At 44.3% G+C, this 22,782-nt stretch overlaps 1 protein-coding gene across 2 annotated transcripts in view; it reads left to right on the forward strand.

The window, feature by feature from the left end:
- Positions 1–2,139: 2,139 nt before the first annotated feature.
- SH3PXD2B (SH3 and PX domains 2B) overlaps positions 2,140–22,782 on the forward strand; it is a 128,829-nt gene continuing 108,186 nt past the window's right edge. For both annotated transcript variants that reach the window (XM_018563117.1, XM_018563118.1), the window contains exon 1: positions 2,140–2,254. In XM_018563117.1, the coding sequence (XP_018418619.1) occupies positions 2,183–2,254 (72 nt within the window). In that variant the 5' untranslated portion in view covers positions 2,140–2,182. The remainder of the gene's footprint in view (positions 2,255–22,782) is intronic.

A 22,782-nucleotide genomic window follows, 5' to 3' on the forward strand; every position in this document is an offset into this window, starting at 1 on the left:
GAGCACAACCCCCTGAAATGATGGCAGATAGCAAAGAAGTTAATGCTTCCTTTGCTATCTGATGTTTTTTTTTAGTGTCCCGACAGCTGCTGCCGTCAGGAAAAAAAAAAACGGCATAGGAACAAATATCCAGATTTGCTATTTCAATTTGCAATAGCCAATAGCAAGCTGGCTATTGCACCCGCCCTCTGCTGCTGTCAGTCAGCAGCAAGGGGACCTGATTGAGAACTTCAGGTCCACCTCTGCTGATTGACAGCAGCAGTGGGTGGGTGCAGGAGCTAGTCTGCTATTGAAAATTGAAATAGCCAATAGCAATCTAGCTATTCGTTCCTATGCCGTTTTTCTTTCTTTTCTGACAGTGGCCCCGTTGTCAGAAAAACAAAAACAGACAGCACGGAAAGGTTTACTCTGCTAGATAGAGCAGAGTAAACCTTTCCGGGAGAAAGTGCTTCTCTCCCAGGTGTCCGGGAGCCACTATCTTATAGCGGGAGACTCCCAGAACGTCAGGGAGAGTTGAAATGTCTGCCCTAAAGGTGGCCATACACTCTACAACCATTGCAAGACTTTAGTCTTGCGATGGTTGTAAAGGGATTAAAAAAACGTACGATCTGCCTATCTTGGACAGGCAGATCGCACTCTCGATCATCGCAAGCCCGCCCCCCTGAGGGGCGGGCTTCCGATGACCGCAATGCTGAACGGGCAGTGTGCGCGTGCGCACACCGGCCCGTTCAGCATTTATCTTCCGAGCACCGTTCTAACCAGCCGAGAATCGTACGATTCCCGGCTGGTTTTCGAACATGCTGGTTCGACGGAAGACGTGCGACCGTACAGTAGAAACGGTCGCACGTCTCCGTTCACACTGCTCAATTATCGTACGAAAAAACGATCGCATACGATTATCGTACGATAATCGTGCAGTGTATGGGCACCTTTAGTGCCCATTCACAACAGCTGCAGCATTAATTGCACAGCGTCTGGTCTGGTGTGCAGTGCCCCAGCCCAGTGCACTTTTTTTTTGTTAGAACTTTATTAAACTGTCACAAATGACACTTGATTCAGTTCTCCAGGGACAGGGTGGTGTGAGGCAGTTGTTCCGCACTGCATCTCGCTGTGTTGAAAAGAGGCATACCTTACTTTTTTTCAGCGCACACCACCGCGTTCCTACCACAACGCAGTGGTGTGAATGGGCACCATCCGTGACAAGGCAAATTGCCTTGTCTTGCATTGGGGCTGCACTGGAAACAATGGCCAGTGCAGCTCCAATGCAGATGGTGTAAATCAGCCCTTAGGACCTGTTCATATCACAGTTCTGTGACATAAATGTACTGGACTGCTTAATCAAACCCTCCCCATGTTCTGGGGCCAGGCGCTGCCATTCAATTCAATGGCACTGCAGTCACTCCTTCCAGCCGCAGTGCGATCGCCCGCACCGGAACGCGTGGTGCCACAATGCCCTACGTACCAGTGTGGTGAAATTGCAAAAAAATTGTGCATGCACTGGAATGCAGGACATTGCAGTACCATGTTCCACTGCAGGTGATCGCACTGCGGGCGGAATGCGTGTTTGGGCTGCCATTGAAATTAATGGCCCCCTCCCAAAACGCCGGGTGGGTTTGATTAAGTGGGCCACTGCGTTCATGTCCAGGAACATGCTGTGAACGGGCCATTTATCATTTTTATCACAACACACACCAATGCAGCATGACGGTGCCAACACACCCTTCACAAAGCCTGGCCATGCATGTTTTCTTTCACAGGGTGAAAACTTTTCCTAGGACAGATTTTTTTTTTGTCAGGGACTTTTCAGTATAACAGCACATGACCAGCACGAAGGAAAGAATGATCCATTTTCTATGTTTCTAGATTAAAGCCTCCGTGACTCCGTATTGTGGTAGCGCGGCTTCATAGACATAAGACGTCGCTCCGGGGGTCACCGGGATACAGAGGGCGGGGCTTCAGGCAGTGGGCGGGGTTGCAGCTGGCAGTGAGCGGTCCTTGTACTGTGAGGGGGGGGGGGATTGGGTGAGAAGTGGGAAGAAAGAAAGGAAGAGCAGGAGAGGAGCTGAGCCTGGCTCCCATACACTCTGCTCATTGTCGGACTGCGGCGTCACCCAGCTGGATGTTGGAAGCATCGCTCTGATCTATTTGTCCGCAGTGGGAGACTAGAGAGCCCGGCTGAGCCATGCCCAGGAAAAGCATCGTGCAAGTCGACGTGCAGGACGTCCAGAAGCGGCGCAGCCCCAACAAGCATTATGTGAGTGTGTCCCGGGTGTTGGGGTGCTCCCCCTGCAGTGCTGGAATGTGGGCTCTTCCAATCAGGAGCAGCCCTCTGGGTTTGGGAAGCTTCTCTGCAGCTAGCCCAGCATGCTGTAGGCTCCAACCACAGACATTTCCTGGTGTGAAGCATCAATCAATGGTCATGCCTCAGCCCAGGAACACTGGAGCAGCTCACCACATTGCTGCTTTTTATGGACATCAGCACGGCTTGTTCCTCCAGTTATCACAAAGCAGCCCCAGAATCTTCCAATAACTTTAAGGGTGCGTTCACCCCAGCAACTGCTAGGAACCGTGCTGATGCCTCTGTCCCTAAATATTGCACAACTTACTTTTTTTTTGTTAGAACTTTATTGACATTTCATTCAGTTCCATTTACCGCACCGGTGTTGCAATAGGCTGCTTTGAAAAATAAAGTACTGCCATGCTTTCTTTCAGCGCACACTGCTGTGCTGTGAAGTGACCTCATTGAAAACCAAGTCTTTTTTGCCTGGTCTATGCATTGAGACTGCCAATGCATCTGGTGTGATTGAACCCTTAATCCTATCAATAGATCTCTCCCATTTGCCCCACCTGTGTTTTGTTATAGCTGTTCGATAAGTGCACAAATACCTGTTGATCCTGCTGGCCTGAACAAGATCTTTATGTACGGCCAGCTTGCCTCCGAACGTCAGAAGGGCCTCCCCCCCCCTGCTTTATGGAGATGAGGAGGGAGCTGTTCTGTAGTTTTGGACAAGGGTGACAATGCTGCTACTCCATAGACAGTTCAGTGAGTGAGTCTTGTCACCCTATAACAGGAAGTGTGTTAACAGCAGGATCATCAGGTGACAATATAGCCTGGAAAAAGAAAGTTAATGCAGCCACCACATCTAAGGACTGGCCAACTACAATATATAATAAATTTATGTTGGCATTTAGATACACTTTAATTTAAGCTTTGACTGCCACCGTGATTCTTATTTAAAATTTATATAGATATAATTTTTATTTTAGAAAGTTGGGGAGGGGTAAAACAGCTTTTTTTTCCTCTTGCCATCTACATCTCATTAGGAAAATTTCCCTTCACTTCCTGTCTCAGCAGGAAGTGGGGGAGATCCTCTTTTAGGGCTTGTTCACAGCATCTCCAGATCAGATCTGGAGGCATATCTGCAAACAGTGTCATGTGCGTTTCTGATGCATTTTTGACGCGTTCTGGTGCTCCAGTGCATTTGCATGCCTTTTATTATTATACAGGATTTATATAGCGGCAACAGTTTGCGCAGCACTTTACAATATAAGGAAGACATTACAATCACAATACAATTCAAAACAAGATGGTAAGGAGGGCTTACAATCTTTACATGCTGTTTGGTGCTTTCCAGACCAGAGAAAAGCGTGCATGCAGTATTCTTTTATCCTCTGGAACTGAATGCACTGGTGTGAACTAACCTCACTTTTTACCATAGGAATGAATGGGGATGTGTTTTTGGACCAGACAAAAAAAACTTTCTGGTCTGTACATGGTGTGAATGTGCCCTTAGACAGTTGTTACTGCAGGAAGTGTTCCCATAGGAGGATTTCCCCTCTGTTCCTATTCTGATGACAACTGTAGATTTTGGATATTCCCTCACTGTTAGATCTGCCAACAATGGCCACCAGGTCAAATAGAGAGGATGATGCATTTCAGTAGTTCAGAGAGCCGTAACTCTGCAGTTAGCTGAACCCTCAGCGGCTGTTGTAGGTGTCATCAGTTTAAAATGGCCAGGACAATGGAAGATGCTATCCAGGCACTGGGCACATTCTTATGTTGGTCATACACTCAGGAAATGTGTTGGCTACTCCGACCACTTTCTACCAGCTTTCTATGGCGGAAGGATCAAGGCAACCAATTGTTGGGTGTAGCAGTGTCCTGTTTGTTGTTGTAGTTTAGACCTCGTTCACGCTGTCAGTGACATACATGTGTTTATAGGGCAGTTGTAAACACACATATAACATGCATGTAAGGATTTTAATGGTATAACTCACACTTGCATTTAGATGCATTCAGGTGCATTCAATTTATATGCGTTTGAAAAATTAAAAGATCTGTACGTTCAGGGGCAGATTAGATATTCTAAACATGCTTAAAGGAGAACTATGGGGTCAGGGCTTTTCCCCATAGTTCTTCTAAGGGTAACGGGAGGACACAAACTAGCGTCCTCCCATTACCCTAAGCTCAGTATACCGGGAGTTACAGCTCGCAGTATACTGAGACGCTGAAGCCGGGATGGATCCCGACATTACTGTCGAGATCCACCCAGCTGCGTGAGTGACAGCTGGCTCTGCCTATCTAGAGGCAGAGCCAGCTGTACTTGCCCCCTCCCCCGTCCGTTCCTCCAGTCAGCGCTGGAGGATCGGAGGGGGGGGGGGGGTATCCCTGCAGGGAGCCGTGTGTGACAGTCACGGCTCTCTGCATTGACGGGATCGAGAAGTGAGCGAGCAACGGTATGTGTTCGCTCACTTCCCAATCTATTGAGCCGACCAGTGACAGTTTCATTGTCACACGTCGGCTCAAACTATGAGGCTGAGTGTTTTCACTCACCTCATAGTTCTCCTTTAAAGCGGGTCTTCACTCCCAAAAAGGACTTTGCATCTTTGCTACCCTTCCCTCTCCACAATCATAAAACCCCTTTTTTAAAAAAATTTATTTCCACTTTTTTAAATTCATAACTTCAGCCCATGCCAGCCTCTATTCTCGGCTAGGCCCCAGGAGCCCCCTAGGATTTCTATGTCCGATATCTCAGGAGGCATTGGCTTCCATATTGCAGGTACAGTAAAGCGGGCCTGTAGGCGCCTCATTGGGGGCGGGTTGCAAGAACCCGAAAGAGACAGCCATCTTCTGATGACGTAAGGAAAAAAGATGGCGGGGTGGGACCCAGCATGCTTCAGGCATATGGTGGATCACAGCAAGACAACACTGGATTGGCTAGGCATGCGACTGTTATCTTATGTATAACCCCATTATCAAAGAGGGGATCTTTAAAAAAAACACACATGGGGGTGAAGTTCCTCTTTAAACGCTGTAAATACACGTACATTTAAACACAGGAGAGCCTGATTTGGGAAGCACAACCTATTTGTTTTTACCTCTTAGATAATATATCTGCATTTAAATAAACCAAAAACGGGAGGCTAGTGTGATTGTAGCCTAGAAATGTTCAAAATGACTTCCCAATTGCCTAGTATATGGCAAACCGTTGTCAGGCCTGCATACAAAAGAACATCTAAGCTCCGGTTTTGGCCACACTCGCAGCATTGTCCTGGGGGTCGGTCCTGTTGGGATTAACATTTGAAATGAGCAAGGTGGACAGCACAAAGAACCCAGGAAGGGGCACTGGACCGCGTAGTCCAGGGCATTGAGGACATGCATTTTGAGGTGGCCCTTTTTCCTGCAGCTATGAATTCTGCATTACTTTATATAGATGGAGCGGTTCCCTTACAGATACTGAATCAAGTCTGCCTGCGCTTGCCAACGTACAAAAAGTAATCTTCCTAATTGCAACCTAGAACTGACTCAGGCTTGGCAATCCATTTTCCCAGCAGAGCTGAGCTCTGTCTTTAATAGAAGTGATGTATGCAGACGTGTACTGTTCATCTGTAGGATAAAGGAGTGTCGCCTACTGAACCTATAGATTGGGGGGGCATGTGTGCAATTCTTCAGTGTCACATGACTGTGCGGGTTCTTGTAGATGGACTGACACTTATTGATGTGCTCGGTGCATTAGCCTGCTGCTTCTGTAACTGACCCTAATGATCTGATTTATGTTTCAGGGAACACCCCCTCCACTTTAACACAGATCAATAATGTAGCGGTGTACTGCTGGGATGTGTTTTGTTGTATATGGTGTCCTGTATAAATAATATTTTTTTTTTTGGATGCTTTTATGTAAATACTGCTGTTTTAATATACAGTAATACCTTGGTTTACGAGCATAATTTGTTCCTGAAGCATGCTTGTAATCCAAAGCGCTTGTATATCAAAGCGAATTTCCCCATAGGAAATAATGGAAATTCAGATGATTCGTTCCACAACCCAAAAATATTCATATAAAATGATTACAATACAGTACTGTAATATAATACTGTATAAAATATAAAGAAAAATAAACCAATTACTGGTACCTTCGTGGCTGGTGTGAGGGGGACGAGAGAGAGAAGGATTATTGTGTAGGACGACTTTCACTACCACTAACAGAATCACTGCTATCTCTTGACTCAATGTAATCTTTTTCATTTTGTGAAACCTTAACAAGGAATCTATTCAATGTGACATTGCATTGTCGTTAAACAGACTCATCGCTCGCACTGCTACAGCCTTATTCGGTGGTGCTTTTCTACAGAATTTTGCTCTTATTGCAAGACATTGCTTGTATATCAAGGCAACATTTGCCATCAGAAATGTTTGCTTGTCTTGCAAAACGCTCTCAAACCAAGTTACTTGTAAACCAAGGTATTACTGTATAAACAAATCCTCATCAGTGTTTATTTTCCAAAGCTGTTCTTTGCAGACCCCACCTTACATCCTTGTTACTGAAAGTTTGCTGTGAGGATTGGTATTTAGGTGCTTGAGTCAGCAGATGTCTTGCTGATTTTGGAAAGATTTCCTTATTTTTACTGAATGGTGCCCTCTGCTGTCTACTAAAGTCATAATGTACCATTTGATGGGGGAAGATGGATTCGTTTTCTATTCTCTCTGGTTATAATTATAAAGTCCATTGTTCTTCTAGCACACTTTATACAGTATCCTGTGTACGTACTACTAAAGAAATGTATACATATGGAAGTTGTCTAAAGCTGTACTCTGACCTCACAATAAGTGCAAGGTTTAAGGAAGCTTAAGCTGGCCATACATCGTAAAGCTGACTACATTTTTGATCGGAAATGATTGTTGCTGCCAAGAACCCGTGTTCGATTCTAGCTCAAATAGCCCATCAAGCACAGACCAATTTCGATAATCGTTTTGATTGACAGTAAAGATTTTAATTTGCGCATGTGCAGTGCTTTTGCTGCAATTGTTTTCATACAAAAACGTCACTAGTCCATCGATTTTTCGTTCGATTCGAAAAAAGTTTTCCAGCCTGACCAATCGAGGAAATTCGGCCAGGAGTACAGTAATTTAAAATTGTTGGGTTCCCATTAGGGATGCACCAGTGCCGATACCGAGTATTTAGGAGAGTACTCTTACTCGCCCAAATGCTCCGATGCCTAGGCCTATACTTCCGGTATCAGGAAGCCGGGCAGCAAGTCTTTACACGGCGCCCGGCTTCCTGATTGGCCGGGAAGCTGGCTCCATGCTCCCTCATCACTTTTGACGAGGGAGCATGGAGCTGGCTTCCCGGTCAATCAGGAAGCCGGGCAGCGTGTCATTACACCCCCCCATCACCCCAAGGCTTTCTGATTGGCCAGAAAGCCGGCTTCGTGCTCCCTCGTCACCTGATGATGAGGGAGCATAGAGCCGGCTTCCCGGCCAATCAGGAAGCCGGGCAACACGTCATTACACGGCGCCCAGCTTCCTGATTGGCCAGAAACCGCCAAGTGAGGAGGGAGCATGGATGCGGCTTCCCTGCTAATCAGGAAGCCAGGTGGTGAGTCGTTACATGCCGCCTAGCTTTCTTAACGGGACTTCCGGTATTCGCTATCGGCAAGTGCCAAAAAAAAATATCAGTACTCGATACTGAAAAACCGGTACAGGTGCATCCCTACTGATCAACTAATCGATTATCGTTTGAAACAACTTTCGTGTTTGATTTCCGAACGAAAATCGAAGAGTGTATGGGTACCTTAAGATTTGTGTGGATTGAGGAATCTTTCCTGCTAGCTATTCTATTCTGACAGTTTGGCACTGCGGCTTTGTGAATACCCAAACAGTCACTACATGTGATTGGCAGCAGTCACTGCCTGAAAAGTTTTAGCCCAGGCCCTTTGACAAGTTGATTGAGTAATCAACTTTTGCCAAGCCAACAGGGCCACCTACTAAACGAACTTGGGCCAATGCCTGTGAATTAGCCGAAATTCTTCCAGTGTGTAGCCAACCTTCCAGTGCACTTGACTGCATCTGTAGCTGTACATTTCTTTTGCGGTATGTAGATATCAGAAATAGTTTAGACATGTTCTCTGACCTCATGATCGGTGTATGCTTCATGGAGATTCTCACAAGAGATTAGGGTCATCAAGCTACTTAAAGTGACCCTAATCTCCGACGTTCAATCTTAAAAAATGCATTCAAGTACCCTAACAAAAATGGACTACAATCTCAATACAAATTAGTAAACTAAACATGGCATTGTAGTCCATCAGGGCAGTGATCTTGGAGCTGTGGCTACTTTACAACACACATAGGAACCATAGAGAAGAAAAGTAGCCCCCCTCCAGAAGGCAGGACAGTGTCAGCACCAATTCAGAGATGATTTGAGGATCTACAGCCAAGTGATACACAAATAAGATACATTTCTGTTAATAGCTAAGATACTTGAATGCATTTTTAAGATTTAACTCCTGAGTTTAGTGTCACTTTATTTGAATATGCAATTAATTTACCTGTTTGTCTACATGTGATAGGACCCTCAAATTGAACCAGACATGGTTCAATTTGATTCTAATCCATGGTTCTAATCCTTGCATACTCAGAACTGGGCAGAAATATTCTTACTATTGGTTACTATGCACAGCTGCTTCAGAGTCTGTCTGCTCCTGTTTTAGTAAATTCCACCCATTGTTCTTTAACATTTTCTTCACTTTATTGAGGCTGGGTGGAGTGATGCCCCCTCCTCTGCTTTACGTGAATGGTGTGACATTATAATACGTGTAGAAATGGTAACCTGAGTAACGCCGGTATAGCTTTGATCATGCCCCTTTTACAAAGGTGAATTCAAACGTAGGCTAATTGAGGTCAACAGAAGGTAAGAGTGGCAGATCATACTAAAGACCAGACCTTCAGCTCTATGAATCTGTCTACCAGCATTTCTCAGTCAGACTGCAGATGACTTAAGTTCCAGTTACTGTTGATCATCCTGTGTCATTATCTGTAGCTGGAGAGCAGACTACATATACAAGGGCTATCATCATAGTGTTCCAAAACATGAATGAGACTTCTGTAAGGCTCCCATTAGTCAAACATTAAAGGGAACAAAGAACTGCTGAAAAATGTTAATTTTCTCCATCTGTGTCTGATGTTCCCTCTGGGAGTGTCCTTCTTCACATAGGAAACTGACCATTCAGCCTTTTATGAGTTCAGTCACACATGGAAGATTTTGTCTCTTGTAGACCATAATTATCTGCTCTAGGTTTGCTAACCTGAGACTGGCCATATATGTATCCGTTTTCTGATCGATCTACGAGTTATCGCAAACAAGGAATTCACGATCATTGAAAATATTGCACCAAGCAACGAGATTGAAAGTGTGATGTATCAGAAAGGGTCTAACAACATTTGGGCTACGCTGACTTGCTTTTTTCTAGCACAGCCCCAACCCTACACAAGGCAATTTTCCTTCTTAGGCTGGGCACACACCTTACAACCATCGCAAGACTTTTGTCTTGCGATGGTTGTAAGGTAATTTAAAAAAACGTACGATCTGCCTATGTTGCGCACACCGGCGCATGCAGCATTTATCTTACGAACATGCCACACACCCGCCGACAATCGTACGATTCTCGCGGGTTTTTGAACATGTTCTTAAGATAAAAGTCGTGCGACCTTACAGTAGCAGAGGTCACACGCCTTCCACACACCTTGCGATAATCGTACGATCGCGGGTTTTTCTGCGATTATCGCAAGGTGTGTGGGCACCTTTAGCAATGGACTTCGTTCACACAACCAGTTATAAGAAAAAAAAAAAGGGGCGGGGTGTGTAAACGGTGCGATGTCACTGGGATGTGAACATCAGCCATGTGCCTGTAGTGCAGCCACTGTGTGAATGCAACTTTCATCAATCGGATGGCAGTGTTTTGTGGTTTTACAATTCTCATCAATGTCAGTCACTTTAGTTGTACCGAATTATTGATTGATCATATTGATAGATTTGTGACCATCTTTAGTTGTTTAGTACACTTACAGTACAAGCATAGTGTGTGGAGACTTGCAGTCCTTGACAATTCTTTACATAGACTATGTATGACTCTTTATACAGTATTAGTTTGATCAAAATCGCACTGTGTGACTTCCAGGATATTTTGGGAGAAGATCCTAAAGGGTAAAGTCCACGTTTATGTAAAATCATCTATTAGGTCAGGTTCACATAATTTTCTGGAGCAGATCTGGAATGCGGCGCATTTCATTTTTGCCTTGATTTTACCGCATTCTGGAGTGTTATTTTAGCTTAAAATGGGCTTTCAGGTACGGTCCATTGCGTTGCAGTGTGTTTGCATGCAGTTTTGATGCGTTTCCATGCGTTCCAGTGCATTCCAGACCAAACTAGCAGTATTTTTTAAATCTGGTCCGGAATGGACTGCGCTAGTGTGAACAGAGCCCAGAAATCCCATAGGGTTACATTGGGATGCTTTTTTGGTCCGGGAACAAACTGTTCTGGTCTGGACATGATCCAGACATGGTATAAACAAGCTCTGATTGCTTTGCAAGCCATCTTAGATTATACTTTTCCATTTTAATCTGCAGCTGTTAGGAATTATTCTGATACTGACAAAAAAAAAAATTGAAAGTTGCTTTCTTGAAATATTTTAACCTGGAGGCATTCTGTATGCTGTATGTATATCCTCCCTCGGAAGTGTCATATTTAATATTTCATTTAGATATCTCTCGCTTCACACTATTGCATTATGGGAACGTTTGTCAAAGCATGTTAATTGCTTTTGTGAGTTGTGGTGCCATTCATTCTGTATGCTCCCCAGTGCACTCTGTCGAAGGGCATGCGTGTCTGTTTTCTGGGATGTTAAGGTGCATTGCCAGCCCATTCATAATGCAGTGCATGTTAACATTATTATTTATAATACAGGATTGATATAGCGCCAACAGTTTGCGCAGCACTTTACAATATAAGGAAGAAATTATAATTACAATACAATTCACAACAAGATGGTAAGGAGGGCCCTGCCCCTGAGAGCTTACAATCTAAAGGGTGGGGGAGGTGATACATGAGGAGGTAGCTGTGTGGGATTGAATTGTTTGAGAATGTGATAGTTCAGTGGTTAGGTTGAGGTGGGATAGGCTTCCTTGAAGAAATTAGTTTTAAGGGATCGCCTAAAGGCAGTCAGAGTGGGAGATAGACAGACAGGTTGGGGTAAAGAGTTCCAGGATGGGAGAGGCTCTAGTGAAGTCCTGGAGGCGAGCATGGGAGGAGTTGATGAGGGAGCTGTAAAGCAGAAGGTCATTTGAAGAGCGGAGGGGACGGTTACGCTGATACTTTTGAGACAAGGTTTGAGATATATCCGGGGACAGAGTTGTGGATGGCTTTGTAAGTGATTGTTAATATTTTGAATTTTATCCTTTGGGCTATTGGAAGCCAGTGTAGGGATTGGCAGAGGGGGGTTGTGTTAACATGCAAAGAATGCCAAGTAACACAACATGCCCCAGCAGAGAAGTATGCATCTAGTCTTACAGGAGAGTTTCATTTGTGGGGGGATACTCTTAAGTTTATTTTAAATGAATAAGATGCAGGCCCCGCAACTTTTCTTATAAAGAAACCCCCCTAACCCAATCAATGACAGTGGTTGCAGGCAAGGGCATTCCCCCCCACCTCCTTGTGATGTATAGCTGCTGGATGGGGAGAGGGCCTACCACCACTGATTGGGCCAGGGGTGGGGCAGAGGGAGTGAGTGGCCGTCACAGTTTTAAGCGGACTTGGGTGAACTTGGGGAACTGGTTTCTCAGCAAGCCCAGGCTCATCACTACTTGACAATGGCCCATGCACACCAGACTGGTCCCCTAGGGTGTGTTGTCATACATTAACATGTTGCACTAAGGCAGCCTATTCATTACAGTGGGCTGACCAACACACCAAAATGGGCCATAAGTCTTTCATGCAACATTTTCTGCATCATTCTGCAACACAGCTGCACTAGGTGTGTGCCGGGGTGCCATTAGGAATGGCAGCACACCAACATACTTTACCATGCATTACTGTAACATGCATGTTAATGCGGAGCACTGGTGTAAATGGACTTTTGCTTTTCAAGTCTGCATGAATTCTTGATGTGTCCTAATATACAGGCAACAATGTGGATTTTATTTATTTATTTACCTTTTAATCATTGAGCTCCAGTCAAATGACTGCCAAGGCTGCTGTAATGTCCTCAGTCTGTTGCAGGCAGGATGAAGCATTTCTTCAGGCTAATCTCCTTCTTAATCTTTTAGACTGCAACATTGTAACTTTGTTGGTGAGAGACTGCATCTGGGTCAAGACATTTGTGAACTACACAGGCCCCAGAATTTGCATTAATATTCAACTCTTAAGGTGCCCACACACTGCTCGATTCTCGTACGAGAATCGCGGGAAATCCAGCGATCGTACGAGAATCGAGCAGTGTGAACGGAGACATGCGACCGTTTCTACTGTACGGTCGCACGTCTTCCGTCGAACCAGCATGTTCGAAAACCAGCCGGGAATCGTACGATTCTCGGCTGGTTAGAACGCTGCTCGGAAGACAAATGCCGAACGGGCCGGTGTGCGCACGCGCACACTGCCCGTTCAGCATTGCGGTCATCGGAAGCCCGCCCCTCAGGGGGGCGGGCTTGCGATGATCGAGAGTGCGATCTGCCTGTCCAAGATAGGCAGATCGTAGGTTTTTTTAATCCCTGTACAACCCTCGCAAGACTAAAGTCTTGCGAAGGTTGTAGAGTGTATGGCCACCTTTAGACAGAGAGACTCATTTACTAAGGCCTCATTCACACACAACGCAAGCAAAATTGTATATTGCGTATATACGAGCGTATATGCGTGCACTGTATGCAATCCCGCAGAGCTCTGATGAGACCCGCACACAGCCCTGTATATTGCTGTATAATCATGCATATAGTCGGTGTAACAGACTTACCCGTCCACGGTCCAGCGCTGTGTGGAGGGGACGCGCACGGCCAGCTCGGCTTCAGGCTCCTCCCATTCAGGGCCGTCCAGGACGGCAGCCAGCTCCTCCCATTCAGGGCCGTCCAGGATGGCAGCCAGCTCCTCCCATTCAGGGCCGTCCAGGACGGCAGCCAGCTCTGCCCATTCTGGGCCGTCCAGGACGGCAGCCAGCTCCTCCCATTCACGCTCGGCAAGGAGGGATTTAAGGGAGCAGATTTGGCTGTTCGGCGTCCGACCGTTGTGAACGGTGCACGCCGAACATCCCATAGGAGTTACTGCTTTAGCATCCTGCACCACGAGACCCGACAGTGGACCCCACAACCGCAAGTAGCCAAGCAAACCACATTGTAGTGAGGAGTCTTGCTGCCACAGACGTATTGCTCATACTGGGAGATCTGTGAAGGTTTATTTGTACTGCTGTGCTGGAGGACTTGTTGTACAGGAGGGGCGTGTTGATCTAGCCAAGGTCTGCCTTGACTCTCCTGCTGCTGACTGTTAACCCGCTCTATGCTGGTGACTCCCGAGGGAGCTGTGTCTGTGCCTGTTGGGTTATAACCTGAACCTGGGACTTGATCTGGGAAAAATCTCTATACTCATACGTATTGTCTGAACCTGTGGAAGTGACTTTGTGTTGATCTATGTAGTGATACCTTGCTGTGCTTTGAATGCTAACAGGACGCAGGGGATCTGCAGAACTTAGTTCACTTTAGCTTGTGGAGGATTAACCAGAGACGCATGTACCTTGATGTGCTGTGAATGCTAACAGGACTCGGGGGATCTGCAGAACTTAGTTCATCTTAGCTTGTGGAGGATTAACCAGAGACGCATGTTGTACACACCTGCCCTAAACCTACTATACATACCAACACAATAGGTTGCCCAAGTGACTGGGGATGATGTGACTGACTCCAAACCCTCCATTAACCACTGCATGGAGTGTGAAGGAAGGAGTCGTAACTGAGCCCCGCCAATACATTAACTACCTCCGCAGTTGAGTGTCCAGACATAAACTCACGGGTCGTTACAGTCGCTTGCCATTATCCATTGCTGAAAAATCACGGATTGAGTTAGTTTTCCATAATTATAAAGAAACTGCGCTAAAATCATTAGGATGTATATGTTTTAAAACAAAAAAAGTCACGTGTCTTTAAGAAAAAGTATCAGTGATTGGTATCGGCAAGTACCTGATGGAAAGTACTTGGTCTTGAAAAAATGGTCTTGGGATATCCCTAATAAATATGGTGAGAATGAGCCCTTAATGTATGACACATTTCCATATACTGCCTTGTTTGCTACTTGCCAGTTTTCACCACAACCAGACAGAATTTTTTTTACTATGTCATGTGTTAGTACATTGCAACCTATGGGTGGTGATTCACCGCGGTGCCAATCACTATGGTGATAAGCAAGTGTAGAAACCTACTTGGTGAAATTCTGATGGGACGGGTTGGGTAGCTTTTCATATTGATTTCTACCTTACTGAAAAACCTATTAGAATTGGCAGCTGAGCCCAAGCTAAAAAGGATTTTCTTATAAAAATTGAATTCATCTTCACATATCGCTGTTCTTTTATTGATGTCATTTTTATTTGGAACTCTGTCCGATTGAAGTGAGCTGGCATAACTGATGGGAATAGACAAGCAGGGACATTTACTACTGCAGTAAAATAAATATTGCTCCATCAGGAGGAGTACATCCGATCTAGAATGTTATATGGATCCTCATCTAATCTGTACTTCAAAACCAGATGATTCACTTGGTTTTCCTCCAGATGGTATACATAGAAAATCAGATGTCACTGATTTGCAGTATCCTACGATAACCAAAGGACATTGAGTTGGTGGAAGATGATTTTATTGGTTAGAGGGTTGCCCTTTATAATTGGAGGTTCTGTACTTATGGTAGCCGTACATGAAAGCCACTCAGTCCGGACAATGCATCCAACCTCTATGATATGATTTCTTCTTTTTTTTTTAGTTGTCTGATTCCAAAAGAGGCAACATATTTTCTTTTTGTTTAAAAAGGATTTAAGAACTAGCAAATAATTATTGTGAAATGTTTTGGATAAAAAAAAAAACTGCTGTAATATCAGATTCTATGCAAATATCTACTTCTTTTTACTTTTTTTTTTTCCTTCTTGCCCGACTAATCCCCTTCTCCTCCCTACTCCCATGTGACCTCATTAATGTTTATATATTTGAAAATTCATGTTGACAATGATATCAGACTTTGCTGTAACAATACTTTTTTAATAACACATTTAAAAGAAAACAAAAAAAAGAACATTCATTTTTCGTAACAAATGTTATTCTAGTAAATTAGAAAATGTGATGGTAGACAAAGGTGTAGCTGATACATTTTGATTATTTTTTTTTTTTGGTCTGTGTTTTAAGTGAATGCCCATGTCTTCCTTTCCCCTTAACATATTTACAGTATTAGGTCATTTGAGGTGGTTGTAAGTGGGAGATCTGGTGTTGCAGAATGTCTACAGTCCTGTCCATGAATGTTGAATGTGAATTTACAGAATGTTAGTAGACTGTAAAACTGCCTACACTTAGTAAAGTCAGGCCACCAATGTAATTTGGGTCCAGTATTAAAAATACTTGGTAATATATGGCTTAACCTGTACAACGCAGTAATTTTAATATTATTTTTTATTATTATAGGTATTTATATAGCACTGACAATTTACGCAGTGCTTTACATGCTGCACATTCACATCAGTCACTGCCCTCAAGAAGCTTACAATCTATAATCCCTATTGTACACACATACCGGCCCAATTTAGACCGGAGCCAAATAACCGTCCAGGACGTCTTTGGAGTAGGGATGCACCGATACCGATTTTTCGGTATCAAGTACTGATATTTTTTTTTCCGGTACTCGCTGATACCGAATATTAATACCGGAAGTCCCATTAAGCAATGACTCGCCACCCAGCTTCCCGATTAGCATTGAAGCCTTCTCCATGCTTCCCATCGCTAGGTTACGAGAAAGCATGGAGCCCGGCTTTCTGGCCAATCAGGAAGCCGGGCGCCATGTAATGAGGCGCCCGGCTTCCTTGTTGGCCGGGAAGCCAGCTCCATGCTTTCTCGTCATGAGGCGACGAGGAGGAATGAAGCTGGCTTCCTGGCCAATCAGAAAGCCGGGCGCCTCGTCATTACATGGTGCCCGGCTTTCTGATTAGCCAGCTTCCCGACCAATCAGGAAGCCGGTCAGCGAGTCATTGCACGCTGCCAATCGGGAAGCCGAGAAGCGTGTAATGACTCTCTGCCGGGCTTCCTCATACCGGAAGTATCGGGCTAGGTAGCGGAGCATTTGGGCGAGTACTGCACATCTGAGTACTCGCCCAAATACTCGGCATTGGCACCGATATCAGTATCTGTACATCCCTACTTTGGAGTGTGGGAGGAAACCGGAGTACCCGGAGGAGTCCCACACAAGCGCAGGGAGAACATGCAAACTCCAGATAGAGACCTGACCAAATTTGTTGATATGAGTGGTCATCAGAGAGCCGCTTTATATTGTAGATTATTATATGGTGGTGGTTTAGGCCTCATTCACACTGGGCTAACTTGGGCATACACGGCATGCGGTATGCACGCCTGTGTCGGGCCGTTACCGGGAGGGACAGGTACTGTGTGTAGCAGCCTGATCTTCCCAATGGGAGGACATGACCGCACGGTGTCATACGCACACCCAAACTGCACATCTGTGCAGGTCCGGGTGTCCTTACACGGACACAGACAGGATTGTGTGTGGTTAGGTTAGCACAAATGAAATGTGTACTGAGATAAATATGTAGGCCCAGATTTCTGATCTGGAAATGCTTGCTGCCCTTGGTTTCAGTATTTGGGGGTCACTGACACTTGACATACACGTTGAGTGAATTCAGAACTTTGGATCTGCATGCCTGTTAGGGGCCAGTGAGTTAGAATGCTAGAAATCTCCTTCTGGAAAATTCGTTTTTATTTTAAAGCACCGGACACATTCTAATATACAAATATATAATTCTAATATATAATACAAATATATAATTTTCAAGTAGGAAGATGGTGCTTGTCCCTGTATGCAGCAACGTAAAGGCTAAGGTTACCTTTCTAACCATGTTTCATGTTACACCCATATTTAGTGAAGCGTGGTCATATCCAAACTTATCTACAGCCTGCTGTCACTTTTTGAATTCGGCATGGCTGTGCGTGGCTCCACCTACACATCCAATCCATTCTCAGATCCAATAACAGCATCTGGGAATAGACAGACTACAAGTCCCATCAGCCACTCCAGCACAAGGATTTGTTCTCAATGAGGTCACCTCACTTGTAGGCCATTGACAATTCCTCCCGTCCCCTAACTGAAAGGTGCTGGAAGGAAGAGTCTGCAGGAGCCAGACTATTGCACCCACGATCAATTGATCATGGTTGCAGTGTTTTGTAAGCTCAGCTACAAACAAAGTGTGTGTTCATCTATCACCTTTTTGCAAAAAAATGGATTATGCATTAAAGATTGGCCAGTGAGCCCGTAGTTATATGGATGGGCCAGGAGTAATAATTGGTAGGCAATGGGCCAAGTGCTGACTTTAAGAGCTCCTGGAGTTCTTTTATATGAGAACTCTTAATTATGTACAGGAGCTTTCTGTTTAATTCTGAATGCAGGTTTGCTTTAAACATGTAAGTCTGAACTGCTAAATTTACAGCTGAAATACTGTATGCAACTGTCAACTGTGTAACCTGCCAAAAATTTTATTTGCTCAATCATTTTTCTAATCTGGACATTCCTGTCACATAGCACAGCCAGGATGTAACCTTAGTCTCCTCTACTGCAGTTATTGCAATACAGCTTAGTCAAATATTGTCCCGTTCTGGGATTGGATAGTAAACCTGTAGCATCATACCGATGAGGTTATCCCTGTACTCTCTTCTGCAAACTCCTATTGTGCATAATAGACATTATAAACTATTATGACTTGCAGAGCTGTCGCTTCCTCTCCCAGTCTGAATCATGCTGTAAAGGGAACTAGAAGACTGAGATGCTATTTATAAATATACTGAAGGGTGTTTTTAATGAAAACATAACTTGATTAGCCAAAGATATTTTACATTTGTCTACATTTTTGCAATACTGTGTGAGACATTCTTTTATTTCACATACAGGCTAATTAGTGAGTCATCCTATACCTTTAGCATGCGATATTCTGTTCTGATTACGTTCTGAAAGTTAATCAGTTCATTTTTTTCCCCCCATCAATCTAAGTTTTTACCATCTATTAGGCCTTGTTCACATACTCCTTGGTGCGTTCTGGCCCGATTGTTGCCGAAACACACTGGATTGCACAGTGTTTTGGGGTTTTATTCCTGCTTTTGTTTCCACTGGGGACATTTTTTCTTAGGTGGGACAAAACATGAACGTAAACGTTACCAGTGGTATCAAAACAGGAATATGTTTTGTGTAGGTATTAGAGAGACCCTGTCACCAACTTATAGGTTTGCAGGCCAATACACAGAAAAATCAAGTATTTTAAGGCTTACTTTTGCAGCGGTTTTTCCCTTTCATACAAAAATGTTACAATGACTTGCAATGTGCCTTTAAACTTGCTAGAAAATCTCACTGCTTCAAAAGAGGTCGCAATCTGAATGTTTAGAGAGAGCAAGGCGACCAGAAAACGGGATCGGATAAGAGATCAAAACAAGGCGTTGTAACAGAATAGCTGACCGTGCATTCTGTTTATAACCTGGCATCTCAAGTAACCTTGTTCCTGAAAGTATGGGGAAGTGATGCAAAAGCTGTGCACACCTTGAGGTACAGTTACCGGATCTATAACCCAGAAGTACTGTAGATGGTCAAATCGCTGAGCAGGGCTCCTAGCCTGAGGCAAGGGAGTGAGTGAAAGACTACAACTGGGCTTTGAAGGAAGGAGATTGATAAAAGTGTTCAGTTGGGACAATATCGCTATTAAACAAAGTAAGACTGGATTCAAGTAACTATATTAGTAGTTGCACCAATGTTGAGATTTCGGACTGTGTCCTTGGGCGAGTGCTGTGAAAGGATGGTCTTATTATTTTAATTTGTACCATGATCAGCTGCATTGAATAACATTAGTAGCTACTGAAGCTGGCGATCCTGTCATTAACTTCAAGCGCTCTAAAATGTCATGCGCTCAGCAACTGTGCTACAAATAGCTTGAAGCTTCAATGACTCAGGTCTTTGACTGCTATTTATTTTTTTAATGGCAACAAAACTGTAAGGAGAGTGGTTCTGTAGCTGCTAGAAATCAGTGCTGCAAAATCCCTAGTGTGACATGGACCTTGGGTCCTTGTCAGCCAGGCGATTTATACAGCGATCCTCTTTCATTTAATTTTTTCATTACATTTTTGTTTTTAATTAGTACTCCAGGTACATTTTTAATTACCACTCGCAGTGCAAGATTTAACTGCTTGTTTTGGTCTAGGGAGGAAAATAACAGTTAGGCTTCATTCACACCAATTGCAGTGCTTTCCGGTCCGATTCTGGCCAGAACGCACTTACTTGCATTGTGGCCGGCTCACTTTTTTGTTGGGCAGGAAGGGGCGTGGCTGGCCATTGAAGTTAATGGCACTGTAGCTATGCCCTCCGGGATCGCAAGGCACCTTATGCGCCCAGTTTGCTGCAATTAAATGCTCCAAGCACTATTTTGATCGCACCGAACCACAGGCATAATGTGCCTTGCGATGCTGTGCGGCCGATCGCATTGCGGCCAGAGGATGTGGCTATGATGCCATTCACTTCAATTGCCCTCCTGCCTGCAATGGGAGGCAGTGCGTTCTGGCCAGCATCGGGCCGGAACGCACTGCATCTGGTGTGAACGGGCCCTTATGCTCCATTGATCTTTGGAGCCAGCAGGCTGTTAGACCTGTCCTTAGAGCCCCTCTCTTCAGTTTGTTCAGTTAAAATTGCACAGCTACTCCACATTTTGTCTACTCCAGTTTTGATAAGTTCCCCTCAATGTGTATAGGACATGAGGACACAGAGGGACATTCAAGTGCTGCAGAGAAGGAGGAAACAAGCTGGAGGCAGCACTGTCACAGCTGTCCAGGTGTGAGGATTGGGTGAGTATAACTTTATTTTTCCTCCCTAGACAAACACGAGTACAGCACTGCTCGGGTTCATTTAAAAAAAAAAAATCTGCTTTAAATTACTTTCAATTTAGCTTCATATCGATGGAGGGCAATTTCTAGTAGTGAACTGCCTATGTAATGATGTAGCAGATGTTTGACCTGTAGCCGTGAGAAGTAGCCTATAGTGACTATATAGCATTTGCGCCACTAGCTACGAATTGCTCTTAATCGCAGCCATTAGCAGTTTGTAGCAGATAGGAATTGCTGCTAAAAAGTCGCTCCTCTGATATGGCCCTTTCATTGTTTTCATTACGCTGATTTTTTTCACATATCTTTTAAACAGAAAAAAAACCGTAAGAAAATATAAAAGGCAATATATACATGTTAGTTTGGCCACATTATGTACAAGTGGGTTTTTTTATTTTATTTTAAAGAAGGTTTTCTGTTTTAATATCTACTGGAGGGCAGTAGAGGATTATAAAACATGTTTTTTTTTTTTTCCTTCAGAAGTGATCTCTTCTCCACCTGTGGTCTCTGGATTCTCTGTTACAATAGTATTTGAAGGATATTGGTGAGAGGAGTATCTGTCTGGATGGGAAGGTCAAGAGGCTGCTGATGACTTGTTATCCCACGCATGGCTGTTGATCTTTTACTGGCATTCTTCCCACATAAGCAGGCCTTGACTTGGCCACTATTTCTATGTGGCAAGGCTTCTTGCTGCTGTTTAGGTAATGCAGACAAGCTTTTTGCTGCTAAGTACTGGGTGTTCAGTTGTCCTTTTTTAAATGCACATTAAAAACAACTATACCTAGACCTAGAATACCTATCTAATGGGTACCAGTAAAGCATTGAAACAATTACAGATTGAGAAAATTGGTGCATTTAGATGTTTTGAGACCTCCTTGTTGTTTGCTTGTTTAAGTACTCTAAAGGAAACTTTATTTGGGTATTGGTTTGGGTTCTGATAATAAACCTTCAGGTATCTTTCTAAACTAGGGTTGGCAAACTCCGGCCCTCCAGCTATGTTGAAACCACAAATCCCATCATGCATCTGTCTCTGGGAGTCGTGGCTGTCAGAGTCTTGCAATGCCTAATTAGATTTGTAGTTTCACAGCAGCTGGAGTTTGCCTATTCTATACCAAAGAACATTTGCATACAGAACGAGTGTATTTTATGGGTGCAATTTTTCATATTTCACCAACAGATGTAGTTGGTATCTGGAATTGTAGTTCCTGATCATGGCCGGTGTGGCTATACATCTATAATAATACCTGGGGAGGCCACAATTAACTGTTCCTGGTTTTCAGTCTTCTGTTAAGACTTCTGTGACATCATCACTGAATATAGGAAAATGCAGCTTTGCCTGGGCATGATGAAAAGGGATCAAACCAAGCGGTGTCCCTTCCACTTCCGCTGGAACAAACAACCATTCCCATCATGCAATGAGAAACATAGTTCTTGATGGCCGTGAATGTGGGCGGAATGGTGGGCTGGTGTGTTGACAAGCCTGCCAAATGCTTACAGTATTCTCGGATCGGCGTGGCAGAGCAAGAGTTCCCCTAGTCTGTCAATCAAATTATGCAGTGTAAGTGGGTAGGGCAGATTGTGAATCTGGGACTCCCGGGTCTTCCTACAGCGAGGTGATGCTCACTGAAAAATCACCTACCCAGGGGATGTTATAAGACTAATGGTCTTGGTAATAGTGGGCATAGCAGCCACTGGATTTAGAAAATGGAAATTAAGGGGACTGAGCCCTTATGACTGGCTCAAGAGTGGATTTCTCAATGAGGGACCCCTATATTTGAAAACATGAAAAAATTGCTAAGAAATTATCTTTGGAATTCAGTTTATACTGATGATTACAGAGCTGCATTAATTTTAATCTTTTATAACTGCCTAGCGTTCAACTTTAGGGCCCATTCACACCACCTCTGTGAGTTAATCGCATGATTCCGTGCAATTAAAGCCTGTGCGTTGTGGGCCATTCATCCTGCTCCCGTGCGAGCACTATTTTCTCAATTGCACTGCAACAGATGGTATTTGCGGTACTGCGAGCAGGAGTTGCGTTTGGGATGCCATGCAGATGACCCCCGAAAGCCGTTAGCTACCACGCAAGCACAGATTCTTATCACCATATTGTCAGCTAATTTTGATACTGCACATGTGCTGGAAACTGACATTATGGCAAGCCGCCATGAAAGAGTCCTGGTAAGCTAATAACAGCTACTAGCATGACATGTGGCTGCTTCCTCCCAGCACCCCCTCTGCATACTCTGCCACTATGCCTACAGGTTTTTCCTTTTCACTGTCCTGTCGCCAACACACACACACTTTCCCCACTAAACCTCCAACCCCCACCAATAAATCTCCACCCCCCC

This window comes from Nanorana parkeri, unplaced genomic scaffold (genome assembly GCF_000935625.1).
Source record: "Nanorana parkeri isolate BGI_ZX_2015 unplaced genomic scaffold, ASM93562v1 scaffold633, whole genome shotgun sequence".
Taxonomy (NCBI): Eukaryota; Metazoa; Chordata; class Amphibia; order Anura; family Dicroglossidae; genus Nanorana; species Nanorana parkeri.